The 21,169-nt window shown below is 46.2% G+C and overlaps 2 protein-coding genes across 3 annotated transcripts in view; one reads left to right on the plus strand and one right to left on the minus strand.

Annotated features, from left to right (window-relative positions):
* The first annotated feature begins 2,108 nt into the window (after nt 1–2,108).
* On the plus strand, nt 2,109–5,541 carry tril (TLR4 interactor with leucine-rich repeats). The gene has a single exon (XM_083768886.1). It carries the CDS (start codon nt 2,444–2,446, stop codon nt 5,357–5,359), a length of 2,916 nt encoding a protein of 971 aa, XP_083625012.1. The 5' UTR covers nt 2,109–2,443; the 3' UTR covers nt 5,360–5,541.
* A 3,834-nt stretch (nt 5,542–9,375) lies between these two features.
* LOC310862382 (cyclic AMP-responsive element-binding protein 5-like) overlaps nt 9,376–21,169 on the minus strand; it is a 36,217-nt gene continuing 24,423 nt past the window's right edge. For both annotated transcript variants that reach the window (XM_083770261.1, XM_083770260.1), the window contains exons 7-10: nt 20,457–20,801; nt 16,981–17,301; nt 14,751–14,859; nt 9,376–11,271 (exon numbers count right to left, since the gene is read on the minus strand). In XM_083770261.1, coding sequence (XP_083626387.1) covers nt 11,132–11,271; nt 14,751–14,859; nt 16,981–17,301; nt 20,457–20,801 — 915 coding nt within the window. In that variant the 3' untranslated portion in view covers nt 9,376–11,131. The remainder of the gene's footprint in view (nt 11,272–14,750; nt 14,860–16,980; nt 17,302–20,456; nt 20,802–21,169) is intronic.

The raw sequence follows: 21,169 nt of genomic DNA on the forward strand, positions 1-21,169 counted from the left end.
GTGACTCATTCTCTCCGTGCCAGGCTGTCATTCTCTATCATCCCGTACAGTACACCAGATTAAAATTAAGCTGAGTCCATTTTTTATGTTGTATAAACAAAACATAATTTGGAGTTTTGGACCGTATACTCGGTTCACCCTATTAAAGTGGGACATGTTGTCCGTTGGGTTTAGCGCATGTGACGATGCCCAGACCACCGCGTATTAAAAGAAATGTGTTTGAGCTGATCTGAGCTATGTATGCCCTCGATGTGTGTGTTCCTGTGAGGGGATGGATGAGAGACCACAGTGGGGTCGGGGGGTGAAGGGAGAGATGGAGAGAGAGGTGTGTGTGTGTGTGTGTGTGTGTGTGTGTGTGTGTGTGTGTGTGTGTGTGTGTGTGTATGTGTGTGTGTTCCTGTGAGAGGATGAGAGACACAGTGGGGTCGGGGGGTGAAGGGAGAGATGGAGAGAGGGCTAGACAGGAAATGACCTTGCTGATGGACGGGGGGGTTTCCCCCAAAGGGCCAGAGTTCACACACACACACACACACACACACACACACACACACACACAGACACACGCACGCACGCACACACACACACACACACACACACACACACACACACACACACACACACACACACACACACACACACACACAAACACGCACACGCACGCACACAGCTAAGAGCCTAATGGCTATGCCTATATGCATAGACATGTGCATCTCCCCTCTGTGCTGGCAAGACAAGCAGCTTACGGCTACAATAGTCATCCATTAGGACTGGAAAACATTGCATCACCTATATTTCTCAAGGGTGGTTCAATCTGTCAGTGTGTGCGTGCGTGCACGTGTATGTGTGTGTACGTGTGTGTGCGTGTGTGTGTCTGTGTGCGCGCGCGCGTTTGTGTGCTCTATCATTTATCCAATGGGACTATAATGCGAGTTTCTAAGTTTCAATTCCTCTCAAGTTGACAACGTGTGTGTGTGTGTGTGTGTGTGTGTGTGTGTGTGTGTGTGTGTGTGCGCGCGCGCGCGCGCGTCGTGTATACGTTCTACGTCATCGTGTGCCATAAACGTCCAGATGTGTTGGCTGTGGCGTTGCAATTGCATGCTTAAGTTGCAACACTACCCAGTCAGCGAGCAACACAACACAAAGTCACGAACCCAATCATTCTGCAAAGTTACAGTAAGCTATATGCCCCGGCCATTGCACTGAACACGATGATCTCTGTGCATGTATTTGCCCGACTTTAAAGTCGAGATCTTTAAACTCATGCGATCTGGCACTTCGCCGCTGTAGTCTTAACACACCACATCATGACCCGAATTCCACTTCTCACAAATGTGAACCATCTGTGCGCCATGGTCCTTTATTGCGACCCGCCCGCAACACACAACGAGAGCGCGTTCATGAGCGACGCGGTATAGAACTTTTGAGTCATTGTTGATCATGTTCATATTTATAAATGATGCATGTTCGTGTTCATAATTTGTTTGTTTGTTTTGGTGGCTGCGTTGAAAAATCATTCAGGCTAATATAGCCTATAGGTCTGGGCAAGCAATACTATATAGGCATGTGAGTTTCAGCGAGAGCTAGGGAATCCAAGACTTCGGGCCGGTCCCCGTGGGACCCTCGTGGGAAGGAAACCTTCCCGTCTGCTTTCTCCATACCGAGGAATGGATCCAAAGCTGAGAGACCCCCGGTGCACTGCTGGTGCAGCAGGATGCGGGGGCGCGCCTGAAAGAAACTCGGTCAAAGGGTTCGGGGCCCAATGTTTCCCAATGCCTCCCTCCTTTACACAGAATGTGACCTACTTGTGCTTTTTGATTGGTTACGTGAGCGCAAGGCGCGCGTAAACACGTGTATTATAGCATGGCTCAATATTATTCCTGTGCGTAAAGTTGACATCTGGGCTTTTGACGGGGGGGATGCGCCATCATCACGCACTGAAGATTACTGTGTGATGATTTGGAGGGGGAATCTCTCACACATAATACGCGCGCACGCTTTTAAAGAGAAATTGAGCGAGAGAAGAGAGAGCAAATGGGAGGGGGTTAAGGGGAGAGACAGGAAGAGAGACACACACACACAGAAGAGAGAGAGAGAGAGAGAGACGAATGAACTTTTTTTTCTCTCTCTCCTTTCTGTTTCTGGCGGAGGTCTGTAATTTGCAGCAGATGACCACTTGGGGGATGAAGGAAACTTTTTGGGGAGGTGAGCGTTTCTTCAGACGGCACCAGAGAGTGCATGCGGCACACAAATTATCTCCTTCTATATAGACAATTAGTGCTCGGAGAGAGAGAGAGAGAGAGAGAGAGAGAGAGAGAGAGAGAGATGGACCGGGGAGTTCACAGCTTTCCTGCAGAACTTTTCTTTCAACGTCGCCGTGCAGCAACAACAACAAGTGGACTCCGGGCGTACAATGCACCAGCGTAATAGAGGGGACGGCGGGTGAATGCACCTGAGCACCGCGGACACTGGGCCGTGCAGCAAACAACTGCCCTATGCTATGGCGATGGATACCGGCGGTCGTTTCGCCGCGGCCATATGTCTGATCTTGTTGACGTCCGAGGGACTCGTCTCGTGTTCGCCGACGGCGGCAGAGAGAGGCGGCTTATTCTGCCCGGAGCGCTGTGACTGTCAGCACGCGCAGCACCTCCTGTGCACCAACCGAGGGCTGCGCGCCGTGCCCAAGGTCGCCGGCTCGCGGGTCCCCGAGGAGGACGTGCTCGTCTTCAGCCTCGGGGGGAACTTCATCTGCAACATCTCCGCCTTCGACTTCACGCGGTACAGTAACCTCGTGCGGTTGAACTTGCAGTACAATCAGATACACACGATTCACCCCAAAGCGCTCGAGAAACTCTCCAATTTGGAGGAGTTGTATTTGGGCCATAACCTGCTGTCAACGGTGCACCCTGGGACCTTGCAGTCGCTCAAGAAATTGACTATTCTGTACAGCAATAACAACGACCTCAAGAAAATCACGCCGGAGCTCTTTTCCAACTTGGACAGTCTTGTTAAGCTGCGACTGGACGGCAACAGCATAGAGCTGCTGCAGGACTCTGTTTTTAAGAGCTTAACTAATCTCCATTACCTCCATCTGGAGTCCAACCAGCTCCAGCACATACACAGGAACGCCTTTTCAAAGCTCAACAACTTGCGCTTCCTAAACCTGGCCCACAACAAGCAGTCGGCCGTGCGTAACGCGTTCACGTTCTCTCAGCTCAGAGCGCTGACAACACTGCTTCTTTCCGAGAATGAAATTACACACGTCGGGAACCAGGTCTTCCAGAACCTAAAAAAGCTGTCCAAGCTCTCGCTCAGCAACAACAGAATCTCCATCCTGCACGGCGGGGCTCTGAAGGGACTGTCGAGCCTGAGAGAGTTTCTCATCGATGGGAACGAACTGGCGGAAATCCCCGCGGGTCTCCTCGACCCCCTGGAGCGCATAGAGGAACTTGACTTCAGTCGCAACCGGATTTCCAACGTCGACTCTTTGGCCTTCGCGCAGCTCAACCACCTGAGGACTCTGAAGCTCAAAGACAACCGCCTCACCAGCCTGTCCGGGGACATCTTCGCCCTCAACAGCGTCCTCTACGACCTGGATCTCCACGGCAACAACTGGACCTGCGACTGCCGCCTCGGCGAGCTGAAGCGCTGGATGACGTCAGCGCACTCCCAGGGGAAACTGCTGACCGTGTTCGTTCAGTGTCATCACCCCGCGACTCTGCGGGGGAAATATTTAGACTATGTAAACAGCTCCCAGCTGCTGCCGCTGGGGAACTGGAGCAGCTTGTGTAGCAGTAGTGGTAGTGGTGAGAGCCGAGCTGGGCCAGAGGAGAGCCGGGGAGGAGGCATCCTGGAGAAGGAGGTGGTAGTGGAGGACAGGGGGAGAAGAGCGGGGGAGGGGGGAGAGACACCGCGGGAGGAGACGACAACAACAGGGAGATATGATGGAGGAGGAGAGGACCATGGGGAGAAGACAGAGGAGGAGAGTAGGAGTGGCTTAAACAAGAGCGGTAATGCGGGAAACGGGGTGGTTGTTGGGGGGGGTGTGGTGGCGGGTGAAGGGGAGAAGAGGAAGAGAGAAGGGGAGGAAGACGCAGGAATCCAGGGAGACCAGGGGGGTCAGGGGGTTCCAGAGGGGGGTCCAGTGGGGGGTCCAGTGGGTGGTCCGGAGGGGGGTCCAGAGGTGAGAGAGGTCGCGGAGGCCTCGGCAGGCACAGAGGTCGCGGAGGCCTCGGCAGGCACAGAGGTCGCGGAGGCCTCGGCAGCTTCCTCAGTGGAAAGAAAGAGGCCGAAAAAAAAGCCAGTCGGCCCGAGGTCGCGACCTGGCAGGCGAAGGTCACAACGTCCTGTTTCGAGCACGGCTCCTCCTCCTCATCCTCCGGCCTTTCCCACATCGCTCACCCGACGGGACGAAGGCGTCACCCGCGGCGACACAACCGCCGCCGCCACGAAGCAGCAGCTCTCCACGGCGCCGCCGCCCGCCGTCCGATCGGGGGGAGAGACGTTTGACCTCCTCGTGGCAGCGGCGGCGGCACGGGACGACGAGGAGGAGACCCTGCCCGTGGTCACGGACCCCTGCGCGTTCAACCGGCACTTCATCGCCAACGTGTCCGTGGACACGGTCACGTCCAGCGCCGTCACGGTCCACTGGTCCACGGCGGGCCACCGGGCCCGACGACCCGGGGGGCGGAGGGGGGATGATGGCGGCGGCGGGGGGGAGGTCCACTACCGCGTCCTGTTCGACCGCTTCGGCACGCCGGACCGCTTCCCCCGCTACGTCTACGCGCCCGGCGCGGCCCGCTCCGTCACCCTGCGCGAGCTCACCGCCGACGTCACCTACGTGGTGTGCGTGGAGGGCGTGGTGGGCGGCGCCGTGTGCCAGGTGGCTCCCCGCGACCACTGCGCGGGCCTGGTCACCCTCCCGGAGGCGGGCGGGTGGAGGAGGCGAGGAGGAGGAGGAGGAGGCGGAGCCGGCGGCGGGCTGACCTCCGACCTCCAGCTGGTCACCGTGGCGACGCTGGCGGGCAACGCCGCGCTCCTGCTGGCCATCGGCGGCGTCTGGCTGGGCCGGAGCCTGCGGCGGCGGCTGCAGCGGAGGAAGTCGGCCGTGCACGTGCGGCACATGTACTCCACCCGCCGCGGGCGGCCGTTCCGCCCCGCCGCCATGGCGGCGGCGGCGACTGCCGCGGCAGGATTGTCCGCCGACTTCACCAGCTACCAGAGCAGCCGCGGCCCCGTCCCGCGGCTGGTGGGGCCGCTGGACGAGGGGGACCTCATCGAGTTCCCCTGCGACCGCTTCCTGGACAACGGCGGCGGCGCCGCCCGGAGAGACGCATGCGACATGCAGAGGTTCTCCGATTAGCCCATTCTGACCTGAGATCAGATTCTAAAAAATGTCTTCTATACATCCTGACACAGTTTTCCATTCTGACCTGAGATCAGATTCTAAAACATTTCTTCTACATCCTGACACAGTTTTCCATTCTGACCTGAGATCAGATTCTAAAAAAATGTCTTCCACGTCAGTCGCTCTTAGATTTTTCAAAAAAAATAGCAGACCTACAAGCTCATAGCGCGCCACTCGGTGGCGCGCTATGAGCTTGTAGGTCTGCTATTTTTCAATAGCTAAAGCACGACATGATGCTAACACCAAAAGGGGTTCCCGCGCAGAATGGGTTAGAAGCCCCGTAAAGACAACGAACATTATCTTTTTGACTATAGGTTATGGGCTCTGTATGCACACACACGCCATTTTGGAAAGAACTCGGGCCCCTTTCCCTATACTTCCTTCACAGGTGTTACCGCTGCTACTAATGAAGGCTCTGTTCCATTGGCGGTCAGTCAGGGTCTCAGGGTGCTGCTATTGTGCATGGTGGCTCACTGGAAACACCCAGTGGGTCTCAAAGTGTCATTGAGTCGGTGTGTAACTCTGAGAGTGTATACAAATGGAACCAAATGGACCCGTAGAGGTCTATTCGATTCCATTTGTACACACACCCAGAGTTATGGGAGTCCTTGAAAATAAAAAAGAGTTTGAGAACCACACATGCACACTAAATGGAACAGAGCCAGGAAGTATATAGGAAGAGTTATCCTGTGTGCATTATTGCCCCGTTTACTGTACTGTCCAAGAAATGTCCTTTATTTTGCTTTTGTCTCTGTTGTAAAATCAAGGCTTTAGAATGCTGTACATTTCCCTCACTTGATTTGAATGGACTCTCTCCTGCCATAACCACTGGGGTGTTTATGTCTTATGATGACGACCATAGACAAGTCACAACATTTGAGCCGGTCATCTACAAGTTGGGAGTTTGTGGTTCTGCACACCCTCTTCAGACACTATACAGGAAGTCAAATCCTGTGACTTTTCCCCTTCCTCTCCTCCCTTTGTTTCCTTTTTTTTGTTTTTGTTTCCTTGCACCTGCAAGTATTTTTAAACGTGTGGTTTTTGTGTGTGCGCTGGTGTCGATGGATGCATGTGTGACAATCGCTGATTTCAATGATGGTGCTCGATCCTCTTGTTAAACTCACAGACGTGACGTCTTTTCATTATTATCGTGTACACTTTTGTATAGCTGCAGGTTGGCAGACAAAAACAAGTTGTTTTGCATAATTTCCAATGTGTTTTTTATACTTTTATATTGAGTGTATTATTCTTGCAGTAGTAAAATCCCCAACAATGTGACTGATGTGTCATTGTGAGTGTGAGGATCAGCTTCTATTTCTGTCTAGTGGTATTCACAACAGTGTGCTGAGTGAGTGACCAGTGTGGTTTGTCGACTAAAACTAAGACGAGAAATGTTCGTCGACTACCTTTTTTCACGGACGAAAACTAAATGGGATCTAAATGAAAACTAAGCTATTATGACTAAAACCAAGCTAAATGTATTGACAATTTCTTCAACAGATAGAAACTAGACTAAAATGTTAGGAAGGAACTAGTGGACAAGAGATCCAGTACAAGTCATTTTACACTTTGCATGCTGAGAATAGCAGATCTACAAGCTCACAACACGTCGTGCTGCGATGCGTTGTGAGCTTGTAGGTCGGCTATTTTCAACAAGTGTAAAATGAGCCATTACGACGGCATCAAGGCCCGCCAAAACACATTGTAGTCGACTAAATGAACTGCAGATATAGTCGACTAAACACTTCACATTCCAGGTGACTAAAATATGGCTAAAACTAAATGAAGTTTCATTCCATGACATTCTATGACTAAACTAAAATAGAAATTGGCTGCCAAAAACAACACTGGTGCTGCCTGACACGTCGTTTTAGATGAAAGCAGTATCTGTAGAGAAAGACTTTCACAAACCTATAGAGTAAAGGCTTATAGGAACAGGTGCGTAGGCAAATGCACATCAATAAAATAGAAGGTACAAGAGGATGCATTTATTAAGTATATAGGCAACGTTTCGGTCAGACCTTCAGGCACTATACTACACAGCATTTTGACAATTACTTATATACAAACATTTGGTTCAAAAACAAACCAATCACTAAACAGAGTCTGTGATTACAAAAAGAGATACAGCTTGTGATGGTGATCAACCCCAGAATACTCATGAATCATTGAGATAAAAAAAAAAGAAAAAAACATTATACAAAGAACCAATGATGTAAAGACACTTGGTTGTAAAGAATACAATAGAATGAATGTAGATGAAAGTAGTAAAAAACAAGGGGGGCCTAGCATACTGCAGACATCGCCCCGGCACTATTTCAAGTAAGGGCTTTAAATAGAGTTTATTCTCAAATTTTCTATATTCTCACAGAATTTAAATGTGACACTTAAATTAAGAAAATCACTAGCCTACCTCCTGTATTGAATCAAAACATGTAAGGACTTTCAAAGTTGTTAGTTAATCATGAGGGATCCTACAAATCATCTTATCTGTTAAGACACAATATACCCTGACATTTCACGAGGTTTTATCGAGGTTAAGTCTTTTCTTTCATTATTAGTAATTTATTTATTTATGTTTGCCTTTTTCCCCCTGAAAATGATATAGGTAATATAGGCCTAGTGTATGTGCATGTGTTCATGTACTGTACATGCATACTTACACACTGTGTGTGTGTGTGTGTGTGTGTGTGTGTGTGTGTGTGTGTGTGTGTGTGTGTGTGTGTGTGTGTGTGTGTGTGTGTGTGTGTGTGTGTGTGTGTGTGTGTGTGTGTGTGTGTGCTTGTGCGTGCGTGCATGTGCGTGCGTGCGTGCATGCGTGTGTGCGTGTCATGAAGCCTGGAGTCTGGTAATAGTTAAGCAGAGCCTTTGTTTGAGTATAGACAGGGTGGGGTACCTCCTACACTCAACTCAGACGCACGCACGCACGCACGCACGCACGCACGCACGCACGCACGCACGCACGCACGCACGCACACACACACACACACACACACACACACACACACACACACACACACACACACACACACACACACACACACACACACACACACACACACACACACACAAATGAGCCCTTTGGCAAAGTGTTACCAAACACCAAGACACTTGAAAGCACAACCCAGGACATCTGGACATCTGATACTGTGTTCAGCACCACATTGTCTCACACACACACACAATCATTACTAAAAACAGGTCTTAAACAGCGTTATATTCCAACAGTAATCGCTGCTATGACGTCTCTTTGTCTCTCCAGCTCCTAAAGTATAACCCTTTAATGTGATGCAATCCACAGAACTCATACAGGATAGATAAACAACTGAAATGGGAAGTGATGAGACAAAAACAAGAAATTGAAGCTGCCGAATGGGTTCTCTCTCTCCTGATTAGATTTGATCTGATGTCCCACCTGAAAATGTATTCTCTGTTTACTTAAGCACTGGAGACCCCCTATAGTTACTCTTTACAAACACTCTTTAGCAATGATTACTAGAGCTTTGATATTTTTAGTGAAATATACTTTGTTTTGATCAAAACAATGCCACTTACAGCACATTTAACTGAATGGAGTTCTTCATTATTGAAATGAACTGATCCTAAAAGGCCAGTCCACACCAATGCAACTCCTTGCAACTATACTTGCAACCATTATCCCCAATGGCAGTTGCAAGGAGTGCGGTTTGGCCTTGAAGGGTTATTGAATTGGATATAAAATAACTTATTTTCATTGCATTTCAGTCAAAAGCAGTCACAAGTTTGTTTTAGTGCCTTATTTACAGTAGTACAGTTCCAAATCCAGTCACTAGATGGCAGACTAGGCCATTCTTTTTCTTTTTTATTTAAAGGCTCTAATCTTGACTTCCTCTGTGGGATTATTTAAAGGCGTTGTAAAATAGTTATACAAAAGAAATGCAATGAGATACCAAGAATAAATGAATTTTTTATTTTACCTTTTAGATTTTCAGTGATTGTCATTAACTGTACAGTACAAAATGTAGGGCCTGAAGCCTAATTTTATATTTCGTAGCATTTTCAGCCATGCACAATTTGCACAAAGTACAAATTAGGTTTTTTATTTAAAGCAGACAGGGTGCAATCCATTCTAGTAACCAGTTATGTTAAAGAAATGCTAGAAATATCGTAGGAAAATATCAAGCACCTCGAGCAGATCATTTTACAACCAGGAATTACATGATAAAAAATAAAGCAATATTTTCCTTTTATACAAAATACACAGTTGCATTGCTTTAGCTTTTTTCATCAAAAAAAACACAAGGCACTGGGGTGTGCACTTCTATCATTCATACAAGAAAAACACAAACAATCCAAGCCAGGGCTCTTACGTTTAGAACATACTACAAGTGCAAAAGAAAATACGGTTTAGAAATAAAAACATGATAATTGATAGCGTAGCATATTATAGAAGGGCTAGTTGTCACTAGAAACGGACCTTTTCTCAACACATGATCCAGTTGCCACATGATGGTCAGCAGTGTTTAAAAGGATCCCTGGCTAATTAGACAAATATGCCTATAAAAACACTATACTTGCCCTCTATAGGCCTAACTAAAAAATGTAAATAAAAACACCATCAAACTTCCAAATTGACATATGGAATGTATGGAATGCATGCACTAATATATATATATTTTTTTAATATTGCTTTGATGCTCATATTAACCTTAGGATGTATTACGTTTTTATTTATTTATTATATGCAGGCTAGACCACACATGGACATAATGACCTCATCAACTTGCAACGGGAGCAGTCCATATTGAGTGAAAGATTCTCTATTTATGAAAGAAAGAAAGTATTGATGGTGTTTTTATTTGTAATTGTAGTTATAGAGGGCAAGTATAATGTGGCATATTTGTCTTATTGGCCAGGGATCCTTTTAAGAGTCAATGACCTAAGGCTTTTTTCTTTTTATAATGTATGTTTTTGCACCTGTACCATAAAGGAAACTATAGAGAGGTATGGGTGGCTCATCACATGACTGCCCTGGTTATGTATGGCTCATCACATGACTTCCCTCTCTTGTCTCCTGTTCTGCAAAATATAGGCTTCCTTGAAACGGTGACATGAATTAACAATATTGTTTTATAATAATAATACTTATTATTAGTATTACTCTAAAAGAACTGACAAGTTCACCTCTTCAGACCTGAAGATAAGGTTGAGACATCTGACATTGGATACAGGCAGTGGGCAGTGTGCACCTAAACATTGTGGGCCCAGGCCGAAAGGCATGGGGAGAGAGTATGTTTTGCCCCCCGTTCATGTGTCCGTCCGTCCGTTACCAGCTAGAACTAAATTTAAACACTTCTTTTCCATAATGAACTGGCTATATCCACGGCCACAGGTTTTGTAGACCTCTCAATTTCTAGGCAATTGTAGAAAATAGAAATAGGCCTTAAATGTTAGAATTTGGAAAGGATATCAAAAAAGGGGAGGAGGGGGTCCCTCCCTGGAACAACATATTTTCAGATGGGGGGTCCGCCGGGCAAATACAGATAATTCTGGGGGTCCTTGACATGAAATAGGTTGAGCACCACTGACATAGAAACATAGGTTTATCAGAAAACGTTACCACTGTTCCGGTTACCCTGACGACATTTTACTCAAATGTATAATGAGCCCAAGTTGCCCAACCATGATGGGGGCCGTCATCTCCCCTGTGTGACTGACTGACTGACTGACTCATGACTGCTGAGGGTTTTAGTGTCCAGGGTGGAGTTCGTGCCCTATGTCGCCCCCTGCCGGCGAAGAGGTGGAGATGCTGTTGTGTTGGACGGCCTGCAGACGAGATGACCCGGGACATGCGGGGGCGGGACTTCCTCCCGGGCTCATCCCTGCAGCTGGACACAGAGACAGCTGTCAGCCACAGTCTGCACTCCGTATTCTGTGTGTACTGAGTAGTGTTGTGTGTGTGTGTGTGTGTGTGTGTGTGTGCGTGTGTGTGTGCGTGCGTGTGTGTGGCCTAAAATGGAAAAACGTAGTAGGCCTACATGTTGACATTTACCGGTATACACATACAATAGTAATACAGAAAACCAAGAAATTAATAATAACGCAAATGAGTAAAACTATACAGTGGGAGGCTATGGGAGCCCAGATAAGTGCAGCAAGAGTACTGGTTTTCACATGGAACACATATAGACCGATTCACAGAGGGGTGCCCTGGGCGCGGCCATTACTGAGGTGTAATCCATGGAGCAGGTGCTCCGTAGGCCAGGTGTAGCTAATCAGTGCTGCTGCACTCAATGGTACACCTCAGTAATGGCCGCACCCAGGAAACCCTCTGTGAATCGGTCTATAGGCTATCTCACACAACATCCTCTGCCCTCAAAACTACAAAGTTATAAGGGAAAACACAAAAAGTGTTTTTCCCCATATTGGGTAAAACCTGCTCAAACCGGGGACTAAATGAACTGCATGGGGTCCAAAATGTGGGCATGCAGAGAGGGGTGTTGGCAAGATGATAGAAATTATGACGATGAAGATGTGCTTTCCTTTGATGGCTTGTGTAAAAAAAATATGCCATATCATTTAATCATATTTTTTAAGTACTTAATATTGATACGGAGTAAGACCCAAAGTAACTCAATCCAACTACCACCTCTTAAAGGCCCCTTTTCCACCAGGGTTGAACCGGTCAAGTAAAGAAGAATTCCACTGAAAATGAATTGGTTCAGAACTCTAAAAGTTGGTTCAGAACTGCATGGAACCGAAAGATTTGTCTTGCCCTGCACTGGGAACCATCGTCTACAGGTTGGAAGATGCAGATGCAATATAAACAGTGGCAAAGGCAAGCGAAAAACCCTCAAAAAGAAAAAGAAAAACAGAAAAGAAAAGAAAGGTGAACACCGTAACGAACAATGACGGTTGAATTTCCCTCGTGAAAATGGACAATTCGACCGGCCATATTCAACACATTGCTGGCCAGGCAGGCCTGGAATCGAACCTGGGGAAAGTGCCCCTATAATTACAACGATGCTTTAAACTGGTAGAAAACGCAAGTCAGATTGCGGTTGGTCCTGTGAAAGGACCAAGGTTCCATGAAGCATCTAGAAATGGAACCAGTTGTACAACCAAAGTTATTTTTGGTGGAAAAGGGGCCTCTCTGTTTTGGAAAACATGACGATACATTAGGCTGGAATCAAATATTTCTGATCTATGATTCATTTGTTAGGATGTCTGGGGAATCCTCAGAGTGTAAAAGATTAGCCTGGTGTAAATATTTGAATATAAATGTAACAGTTGATGAGTGGGAGAGAGTTAGCCCTAAAGCTCAGGTTCAGATGATTAATGCCAGATTTAAGTTATAACATATTATATTATTAGTATGTGGTTAATGCTAACACATATCTTATACTCCACTGTTTTGATGGCAATATTCCAGACAAAAGTGTAAAGTTTAATGTAGCGAAAGGTACATTATTTCACTGCTTATGCGAGTGCCCAATTAAGAACCATACATGTTTGGGAAAATACACTAACAAATATCATCTGAAGAAATACCGGCATGTCCACAGCTGTGTATCATAGATCTGTTGCCTGAGGAACTAAACATCAACAGAGACAAGAAGAGAGAATACTTATTTATATATTGTCTTCTCCAGGCTAAACACACAATTGCACCCTTTCGGAAAAACCCAGACAAACCACATATTAGACAATGGTTCAGAGATCTATATCTAGACTATACAGTGGTTGTCTTCTAGAAATGTGAGTTTTACTATTTAAGGACGGATCTGTTAAGAACATCCTTTGGGACCTGTACTAAACTACTAATATACGCAGATTATTGTTGAGGTCTCTGCTAGGAGAGAAAATAAAAAAAATATATATATATATTTTTTTTAAGTTTTGTGTGTTTTTTAATACTTTTCTTTTTAACTTTCATTTGTTATCGTCTATTGGAATTTGGATGATATGTGTGATATACTGTATAATTATTTTCTGTCATAATCCAGGCGGTGGAGAAAGAAGATGCCAAAAAATATATACAAATAAAACTCGTTAGAGGTCAGATTAAAGGAAAATAGCTCTTTTATTTTGACAAATGATTACTGTACATACAGGTTCCATATACAACAAAAATAGAAAGATAATCTTGTAACATGCCAATGGTACATCACCTAAGCCTTACAGTAAGGTGCAGTTTTTATGTCCACGTCTGTCATTACAGGCCTGGGTAAATTACTATTGAACATTTTATTAGCTACAATTAACATTTAGTTTGCCTGGAGTGCAAGGCCGGCATGGCACGCAATAGGCTCCATGCTACATTTGTGCCAGGCAAAAAAAAAATCAGCCCTATAGAATAGTAATGGCATTCCGTCAATCCAGGTTCTGGGTTCGTTATATATGTGTATAAAAAAACAGGAAATTATGAATCATCCCTTTTAGGGAGGAGCAAAGAGAGTGACGCTTTACCGTTTGCCAACGCTGTGTATGAAGTGTATATTATTATGTATTAGAACCAGTTGGTTCTCACAGCAGGGGGTCCTTGAGGGTCTTCCACAGTGTCCCCACCAGCAAAATGATTGATGCTTATAAGTACCCAAAATGGACCCTTTACAGGTCTGTAACTCTGACAGTGTGCCAAAATGGAACCAAAATGGACCCATGGGGTGCAATTCCAAAACTGGGGGTCCTTCAAATTAAAACATTTGAGAACCACTTATATTACGGACGGTCAGACAAACACTGCTGTGGGCCGGCGGCTGAGCGGTCCAGGCGCCTATAGGCCCGGTAATCCAAACCTGACACCTCGTGGGTTCGATTCCCAAGCCCAGACGATCTTTGCTGCATGTGTGTGTCTTCCCCCCCCCCCCCCCCCGTCTCTCTCCCCCTTTTCCTGTCAAGCTACTGTAACCAATCAATAAAGGCAAAGAATAAAATAAAAAAAGCAACAAAAATAAAAGAGAAAACACTGCTGTGGAAACTAAAATGTTCTCATCCCCGCCTGCCAGTCACTTACACAGTGACGTATACTGTAAATCAAGGTTGCGGGTATATGATGAGGCCCCCCCCTGTGTAGCTGCATCAAGGTTATGATAATAACAGGGGGGGAAATCATAACCCCATGGCGGTGGTGGTGACGTGATCCCTCGCCCGCGTATGTGTTCAGAAGGGGGAACATTTTTTGTTTGTAATGGGGGGTGGTCGGTCGGTTTGAGGCCAGTCGGCGGTGATCAGTGACCGGTGCGGGGGGCTCACTGTGGAGGAAATGCTGCGGCAGTGCAGGGGGTGAGGTTTTTGTAGGAGTTTTTTTTTGTTTTGTTGCTGAGAGGCTGAGGTGGACGGACGGTGTTGTTGGAGTTTTACTCACTGGGGAACCCCGGCGTCTCTCGCTGGCGCGCCGTGACAGGACAGTCTTTGTGCGAGAGCAGAATCTGTTTCAGCTGACCCACCTCCGACCTCAGCGATGTCACCTCGTTCTGGTGGGAACACACGGAGACGTTAGTGTTGGAGGGGGGGACGGAAGTTAACCCAGTATACAAAATAAACGAATGAGGGTAGTCCTTTATCTCTCCCCAATGAACCCACATTGGCGCTAACCATTTTAGAGAATTAAATTGGCTCCCAGTGGAAGGCAGAATACAACAACTGATAAAAGTTTAAAAGAACAATGCCCAAAATATTTTAAAGGTTACTTCCCGTATGTTAACCAGTTCCATAGTTTGAACACAAGGGCTAGTGTAGCTGATCTTAAACCACCAAACCTGAGACATAGGGTAGGTAGAAGCTCATTTAAATATACAGGGGTGGAGGATTGGAACAAAATCCCAAGGGAAATTAAATTTGCCCAGTCTTTGAACAATTTTAAAAATATGTTTAAAAAGTGGCTGATGGGCAAGTTAGTATAGTGCTGTATTCATCTATTTTCATCTATTTATTGTCTTTTGTTTATTGATCTATGATGGCCGGTTGTAAATGTCATTAGTATTGTAATGTTAGTAAGTACACATGTTCTTCATCATAAATATTTATTTATTTACTTATTTGGATCACAATGGAAATAAGTCCTCTGACTTTTTGTGCAATCCTCTTAATTTATATTTGCTGTCCCACGATTTTGTAACCCATTTTTCACCCCTGTGTCTATCATCCTGTGATGTGATCCTGGGCTCTACACACCCTCCGCCAACCTAGGGAGAGCAACGGACTTAACTCATGCTTCCTTCATGCCTGAGTGTCCAAGTTGCTCCTTTACACCTGACAGGGGGGAGTTTTCCTGGTTGGACGTAGCGCGTGGAAGGAGTTTTTGTGCAATCCTGATAATTCTGTACTGCTCTTCTATAAATTGTATCATGAATATATCAAATAAATTAAATCAAATCAAAAGTAACCACCCCAACCCCCATTTCCCCTCACTGTATATGTTTTTCTTTCCCTTTTTACCTCCTTTTATGATGATTTCCTGTTTTTTGTTATATAGAAGTGTATATTTGTACCTCTCTAATTGTTCTAATGAATTGAAAATGGTGGACCCTATTGTAGCCTAAGTGCAATGCTTTATGGTGTCGTCCACAGTTAACACTTTTTGTACTGAGTTGTGCTTGAAATGTATTCTGCATATACTGTTAATAAATACTTCAATCAATCAAACCTGATGCCGATAGTCAAATGTCCAAATCAGTTCAGTCAGATAACTCACAAATAGATTGAACTAATATGTATTTTATGGAATGAGTCTGCATATAATATTTTATCTTGGCGTTCGGCTCTGCTAAAAAAGAAAACTCCCTGCTCAGCACAATTATACAACTATCCACTAACCATTAAATCAGGGAGATAGATATACAATAACATAATAATAATAATCGTGCCTGTCACAGACAAAGCAAGTTCAGTCAGGAAACTCAGTGCATTTACCCGGCGGCCGTTCATTGGGCCGCCTCAGCGTCACGTTCTCGTTCACATGATTCACTTCATCTAATGACTCACTCATTCCATCTTCATATACCGGCTATTTAAACTGGAAGTTTGCACTGCTCAAATCTGCTTGCTTGCTTGCTGCCGTACACTGATTCTGCTGTGCTGCTGTCTGGCCTGACGTCGAAATTAAAAAAAAATAAGTTTTCTAAATCATGACAATTTTCTGAAAGATTTGAGGCACATTTGAACGATTTTTCAAAAATAGCAGACCTACAAGCTCATAGAGCACCACTCGGTGGCGCGCTATGAGCTGGTAGATCTTCTATTTTTCAATAGCTAAATTATAACATAATGTTTGAAACACCAAAAGGGGTTCTCGCCCAGAATGGGTTAAACTTTTGCTGCACACCCTCCTCCACCCCAGCTACCACCTGTCATTTTGGATCTGCTGTTTATGTACGGGGGGATTCAGAGACCCTATGGTTGGGACCGATGCGCTTGATCAGAGTACCTAAAAAGCAGATCCAATTCATTCATCGAGTTTGTGCATGTAGGAGTAGGACGTGTTTGATTGTAATCTCGTCTGCCTGTGCGTGGTTCTGCGCGTGTGCGTGCATGCGTCCGTGCGTTCGTGCGTGCACATCCCTCGTGTACAGCGCGTCATGACGTCGTCCACATACCTGTAGCTGCAGGTTGGTGTGCGTGAGCTCCTCAGCCTTCTTCTCCAGCGCCGACACCCACACCTTCCTCTTCTGCCGGCACCGCGTGGCCGCCGCGCGGTTGCGCTCCAGGAACTTCTGCCGCCGCTCGTCGGGGTCCTGGTCGGCCGTCCTCCTGCGCCGGCCCCCTCCTCCCCCTCCTCCTCCTCTTTCTCCTCGTTCTCCTCCTCCTCCTCCTCCCCCGCAACCGCTGCTGCTGCTGCTGCTGCTGCCGCTGCTGCATGGCTGCGCCGCGTGATGATGATGGGAATGAGACGGCTGCTGGTTCATGATGGGAGACGCCTGTTAGAATGTATACACACACGTCGTCGGCGTCAAAAATAGCAGACCTACAAGCTCGTGGGTGGCGCGCTATAAGCTTGTAGATCTGCTATTTTTATATAGCTAAAGCATAGCATAATGCATAGCATAATGCTAACACGAAAAGGGTCATCGTCACTTTTTTGTTCGATTTCACAATGCCACACCAGTGGCCTGCAGCAATACTGTGTTCTTCTGGATCGGACTATACTAGTGAAGAAACACGGGGGAAGGTTGCCGTATATATTAGAGAAGTCGATGGGTGGCTCTTCTCTTCCAAGAGAGATTTTGCGCTCTCATTAGAAGGCCGGTAGTAAGTGCCATCCAGCCGGCTCGACGGTCGCCCTAAATATTTTTTACTTTGAAGTTTGAATCTCCTAATGAGCTGGGATAGTAAGTAGTAGAATACACGCACACGCACACACGCACACACGCACACGCGTGCGCGCGCACACACACACACACACACACACACACACACACACACACACACACACACACACACACACACACACACACACACACACACACACTCATATTGACTCTGGGGTTAATTTATAACATGTCTTGGATATAACTGGATATTTCGGCCTGAGGGTGGTGCCAGAGCAAAGGTTTGTGTGCTCCATGTGCTCATCATGGCAATCTGCCCATTCGATTCAATTTCTGAGATAACGTGAGTGGTGAGTGCAGTTGGACAGTTTGGTGTGAGGGTGGTGCTAGAGTAAGAGGAAGGACACGGGGTCACACACATCAGCAGGGCTCGCTGAACAGATTCTTCTGACCTGAGATCAGATTAAAAAAAATGTCTGTTTGAAAATGACAGTTTTCTGAAAAAGCTACGTTTCTATGTCAGTCGTTCTTCGATTTTTCTAAAATAGCAGACCTACAAGCTCGTAGCGCGCCACTCGGTGGCGCGCTATGAGCTTGTAGATCTGCTATTTTTAAATAGCTAAAGCATAACATAATGCACCATACACCAAAAGGGGTTCCCGCCCCAAAATGGGTTAAGGTCCATGGCAGTCTTCCCTCTCTAGACTGTAAGAAGATATCATGTGTCTAGTATAACTTTGACATAATGGCGGCACTACAGAAAACACCAAAATCAGTATGGGGTCTTTCTTGGGACCATAAAGGTGCACAGCAAATTCCATGTCAATCCAGCCAGGAGTTTTTTGAGGGGCGCTATAGCCCCTCCTAATATGTCCAGCTTTTGGTGTATATACTGTATGTGCAAACCAAACGTTGTCCTATACGCAAACATTAAATGGCGTTGACGATGAATGGACAATTTGTGAGTGTTTGCGTAAACACAAACATTTGCGTAACACACAAAAACACTGGACGAAGGTGAGGACGCAATTTCGGATTGGCCCGGAATGAGATGATGTATGATGATGTACGACGATAAGAGCGTCCCTCGCTATATACACACACGGGTGTGATTTATTTCTAAAGATCTATTTTTAAGGGCTTTTATTGATAGTATAGATAGACAGAGAGACGGGAAGAATGGGGAGTATGCGTTGCGAGCTTGTATAGCTCTGCTATTTGTGGCGAAGAGATTTAGTAGATTGAATAAAAGAACGTGCGCGGGGAAAGTGCAACTCCGTTTCACTCAGTGTATCGAGGGTTTAAACTGGTGCTTAAAAAGTGATATTGATACTGTAAATTCCAAGTATTCCGAGGCAACCCCTGGACTTGCACCCTAGGGTGAAAGTATGGGCGCCCACTTTGAGAAACCCTGCCTCAGAGCACCACTGCCAGTGGGGCTAAACAAAACACGCGCGCCTCGGTGTACTGTATATATTTTTACAGTCATGGACAATGGGCTCTATATGCACACACACCATTTTGGAAAGAACTTGAGGCCCCTTCCTAACTTCCTTCACAGGTGTTACCGCTGATGCTAATGAAGGCTCTTTTGTTCCATTCTGGTCAAACAGAGTCGTGGTGCTGATATTGTGCGTGTCGGCTCGCTGTTGCACTCGGCTACACCAGTGGGTCTCAAAGTGTCCTTGAGTGGGTTCCAAATATGGCCCTTTGCGGGTGTGTAACTCTGACAGGCCCCTTTTCCACCGGTTGGTTCCCAATGGGAACCGGTTCAGTCTTCTTTGGTTCTTAATTAGTCCATGAGCCAGAGCTCCAAAATGTAAACGTTAATTATGAATTGAGTGGGCAAAACCATACCTATATTAGATTGTCATCACCATGAAACCTCCACAATTGAGTACTTACACGAAGACAATGATTTATTGTATTGCAATATTTTTAAATATGCAAATGAGGCATTATGTAGGAAAATATGCAATATGAAAAAGCTACTACTGTGGAAGGGTTATCATGTATTAATTTACTTGTATTGATCCTATAAACAATTTAATATAGGGTATAGTTTTCCCAACAATTTTGGAGCTCTGGCTCTTGGACTAAGAACCAAAAAGAACTGAACCGGTTCCCATTGGGAACCAAACCATCCGGTGGAAAGGGGGTCTGAGAGTGTACAAATGGACCGAATGGACCCATTTGGTTCCATTTGTAAACTCTCTGCGTTATGGGGGTCCTTGAAAAGAAAAAAAAGATTGAGAACCACTGCAAGCTTAACGGAACATAGCCTTAATTAGCATCATCGGTAATAACTGTGAAGGAAGTATAGGGAAGGAGCCCGGAAATAGGAGGAGTTTTTGAGGGGTTCTATAGGACAAACATTGTCCTAAAACTAACATTGAATGCCAGAGTGTTTGTGCAAACGCTAACATTGAATGCCATTGACAATGAATGGCCAGTTTTGAGTGTTTGTGCAAACACAATTGAATGCCATTGACCTTTAATGGCCAGCCCAGTTTTGAGTGTTTGTATAAAACACAAACATTGAAGACGAAGGCGCACATTGTGATTGGCCGGAATGAGACGATGTACGACGATAAGATTGCCTCCCTCACTTCACACGGGTGTGATTTTCTGCATGCATATAGAGAGCCCATATTGGCAACCAGAGCACACGACGAACACATCCGTATATATATATACAGTGGAGTCCCATATCTTTGTTCCTCAATCTCAAAATGATCTCTATGGGAACCCATAGGTACCTTTGTTAGACACACCCACAGACACACCCCCAGATTCTACTGTACCTGTGAGTGAATGGAGAGAGGCGAGCCCTGGTGCAGGTGCGAAGGCGGCGACTGGTGGACCTGAGGGTGCGGGACGTTCCCCATGAGTTGCACGGGCGGCGGCGCATGGTACCGCTGCTGGTAGGTGAGGGGCGGAGCTTGTAGCTGATGAGGGGCCGACGAGGGGTGATGCTGCAGCGGAGGCGGAGGCGCCTGCTGGCGCTGTGACATCATTCCCATCATGTGACCCACGATGTTGTCCATGGGGCTGCCACCGGTCGCCATGCCCGGGTGTTGTTGCGGTGGTGGTTGGGGGTGGGGGTGGTGGTGGTGGTGGTGGTGATGGCCCATGGTCTGTTTGGATCTCTGGTGGGTTATATAGGGAGAAGGTTACGGTTAACGTTTTAATGTCAAAAGGGCGCCACTTCCACCCCTTTGGCAACCAGATCTTATTTTAAAGGGATAGTTCAGATTTTTTTTAAACTTAAGCTGTGTGAAATACTTGCCATTAATATAGTGGTTGTGCAACTGTATTAATCGATTGCCCGAGTCACGTGGTGGGAGTTATGCTCTGGTTTTGGTGAAATATTAAGTAGTTCTGGTCATTTTGTGGGGGGCACTGGGGGCCACGTATTAAAAGTAAATTAATCCACAAAAACTCATTTGTATTGTTGACCTATTTCTAAAATATTAGTGCAACTTTCGTTCATTTTTTACCCCTCTATCACATGGAA

Source organism: Protomyctophum parallelum (genome assembly GCF_964188405.1).
Source record: "Protomyctophum parallelum genome assembly, chromosome: 1".
NCBI classification, from domain to species: Eukaryota; Metazoa; Chordata; class Actinopteri; order Myctophiformes; family Myctophidae; genus Protomyctophum; species Protomyctophum parallelum.

What these genes read in the sequence shown, in the direction of transcription:
- tril (XM_083768886.1), top strand. Translation starts at nt 2,444, where the DNA reads ATGCACCTGAGCACCGCGGACACTGGGCCGTGCAGCAAACAACTGCCC.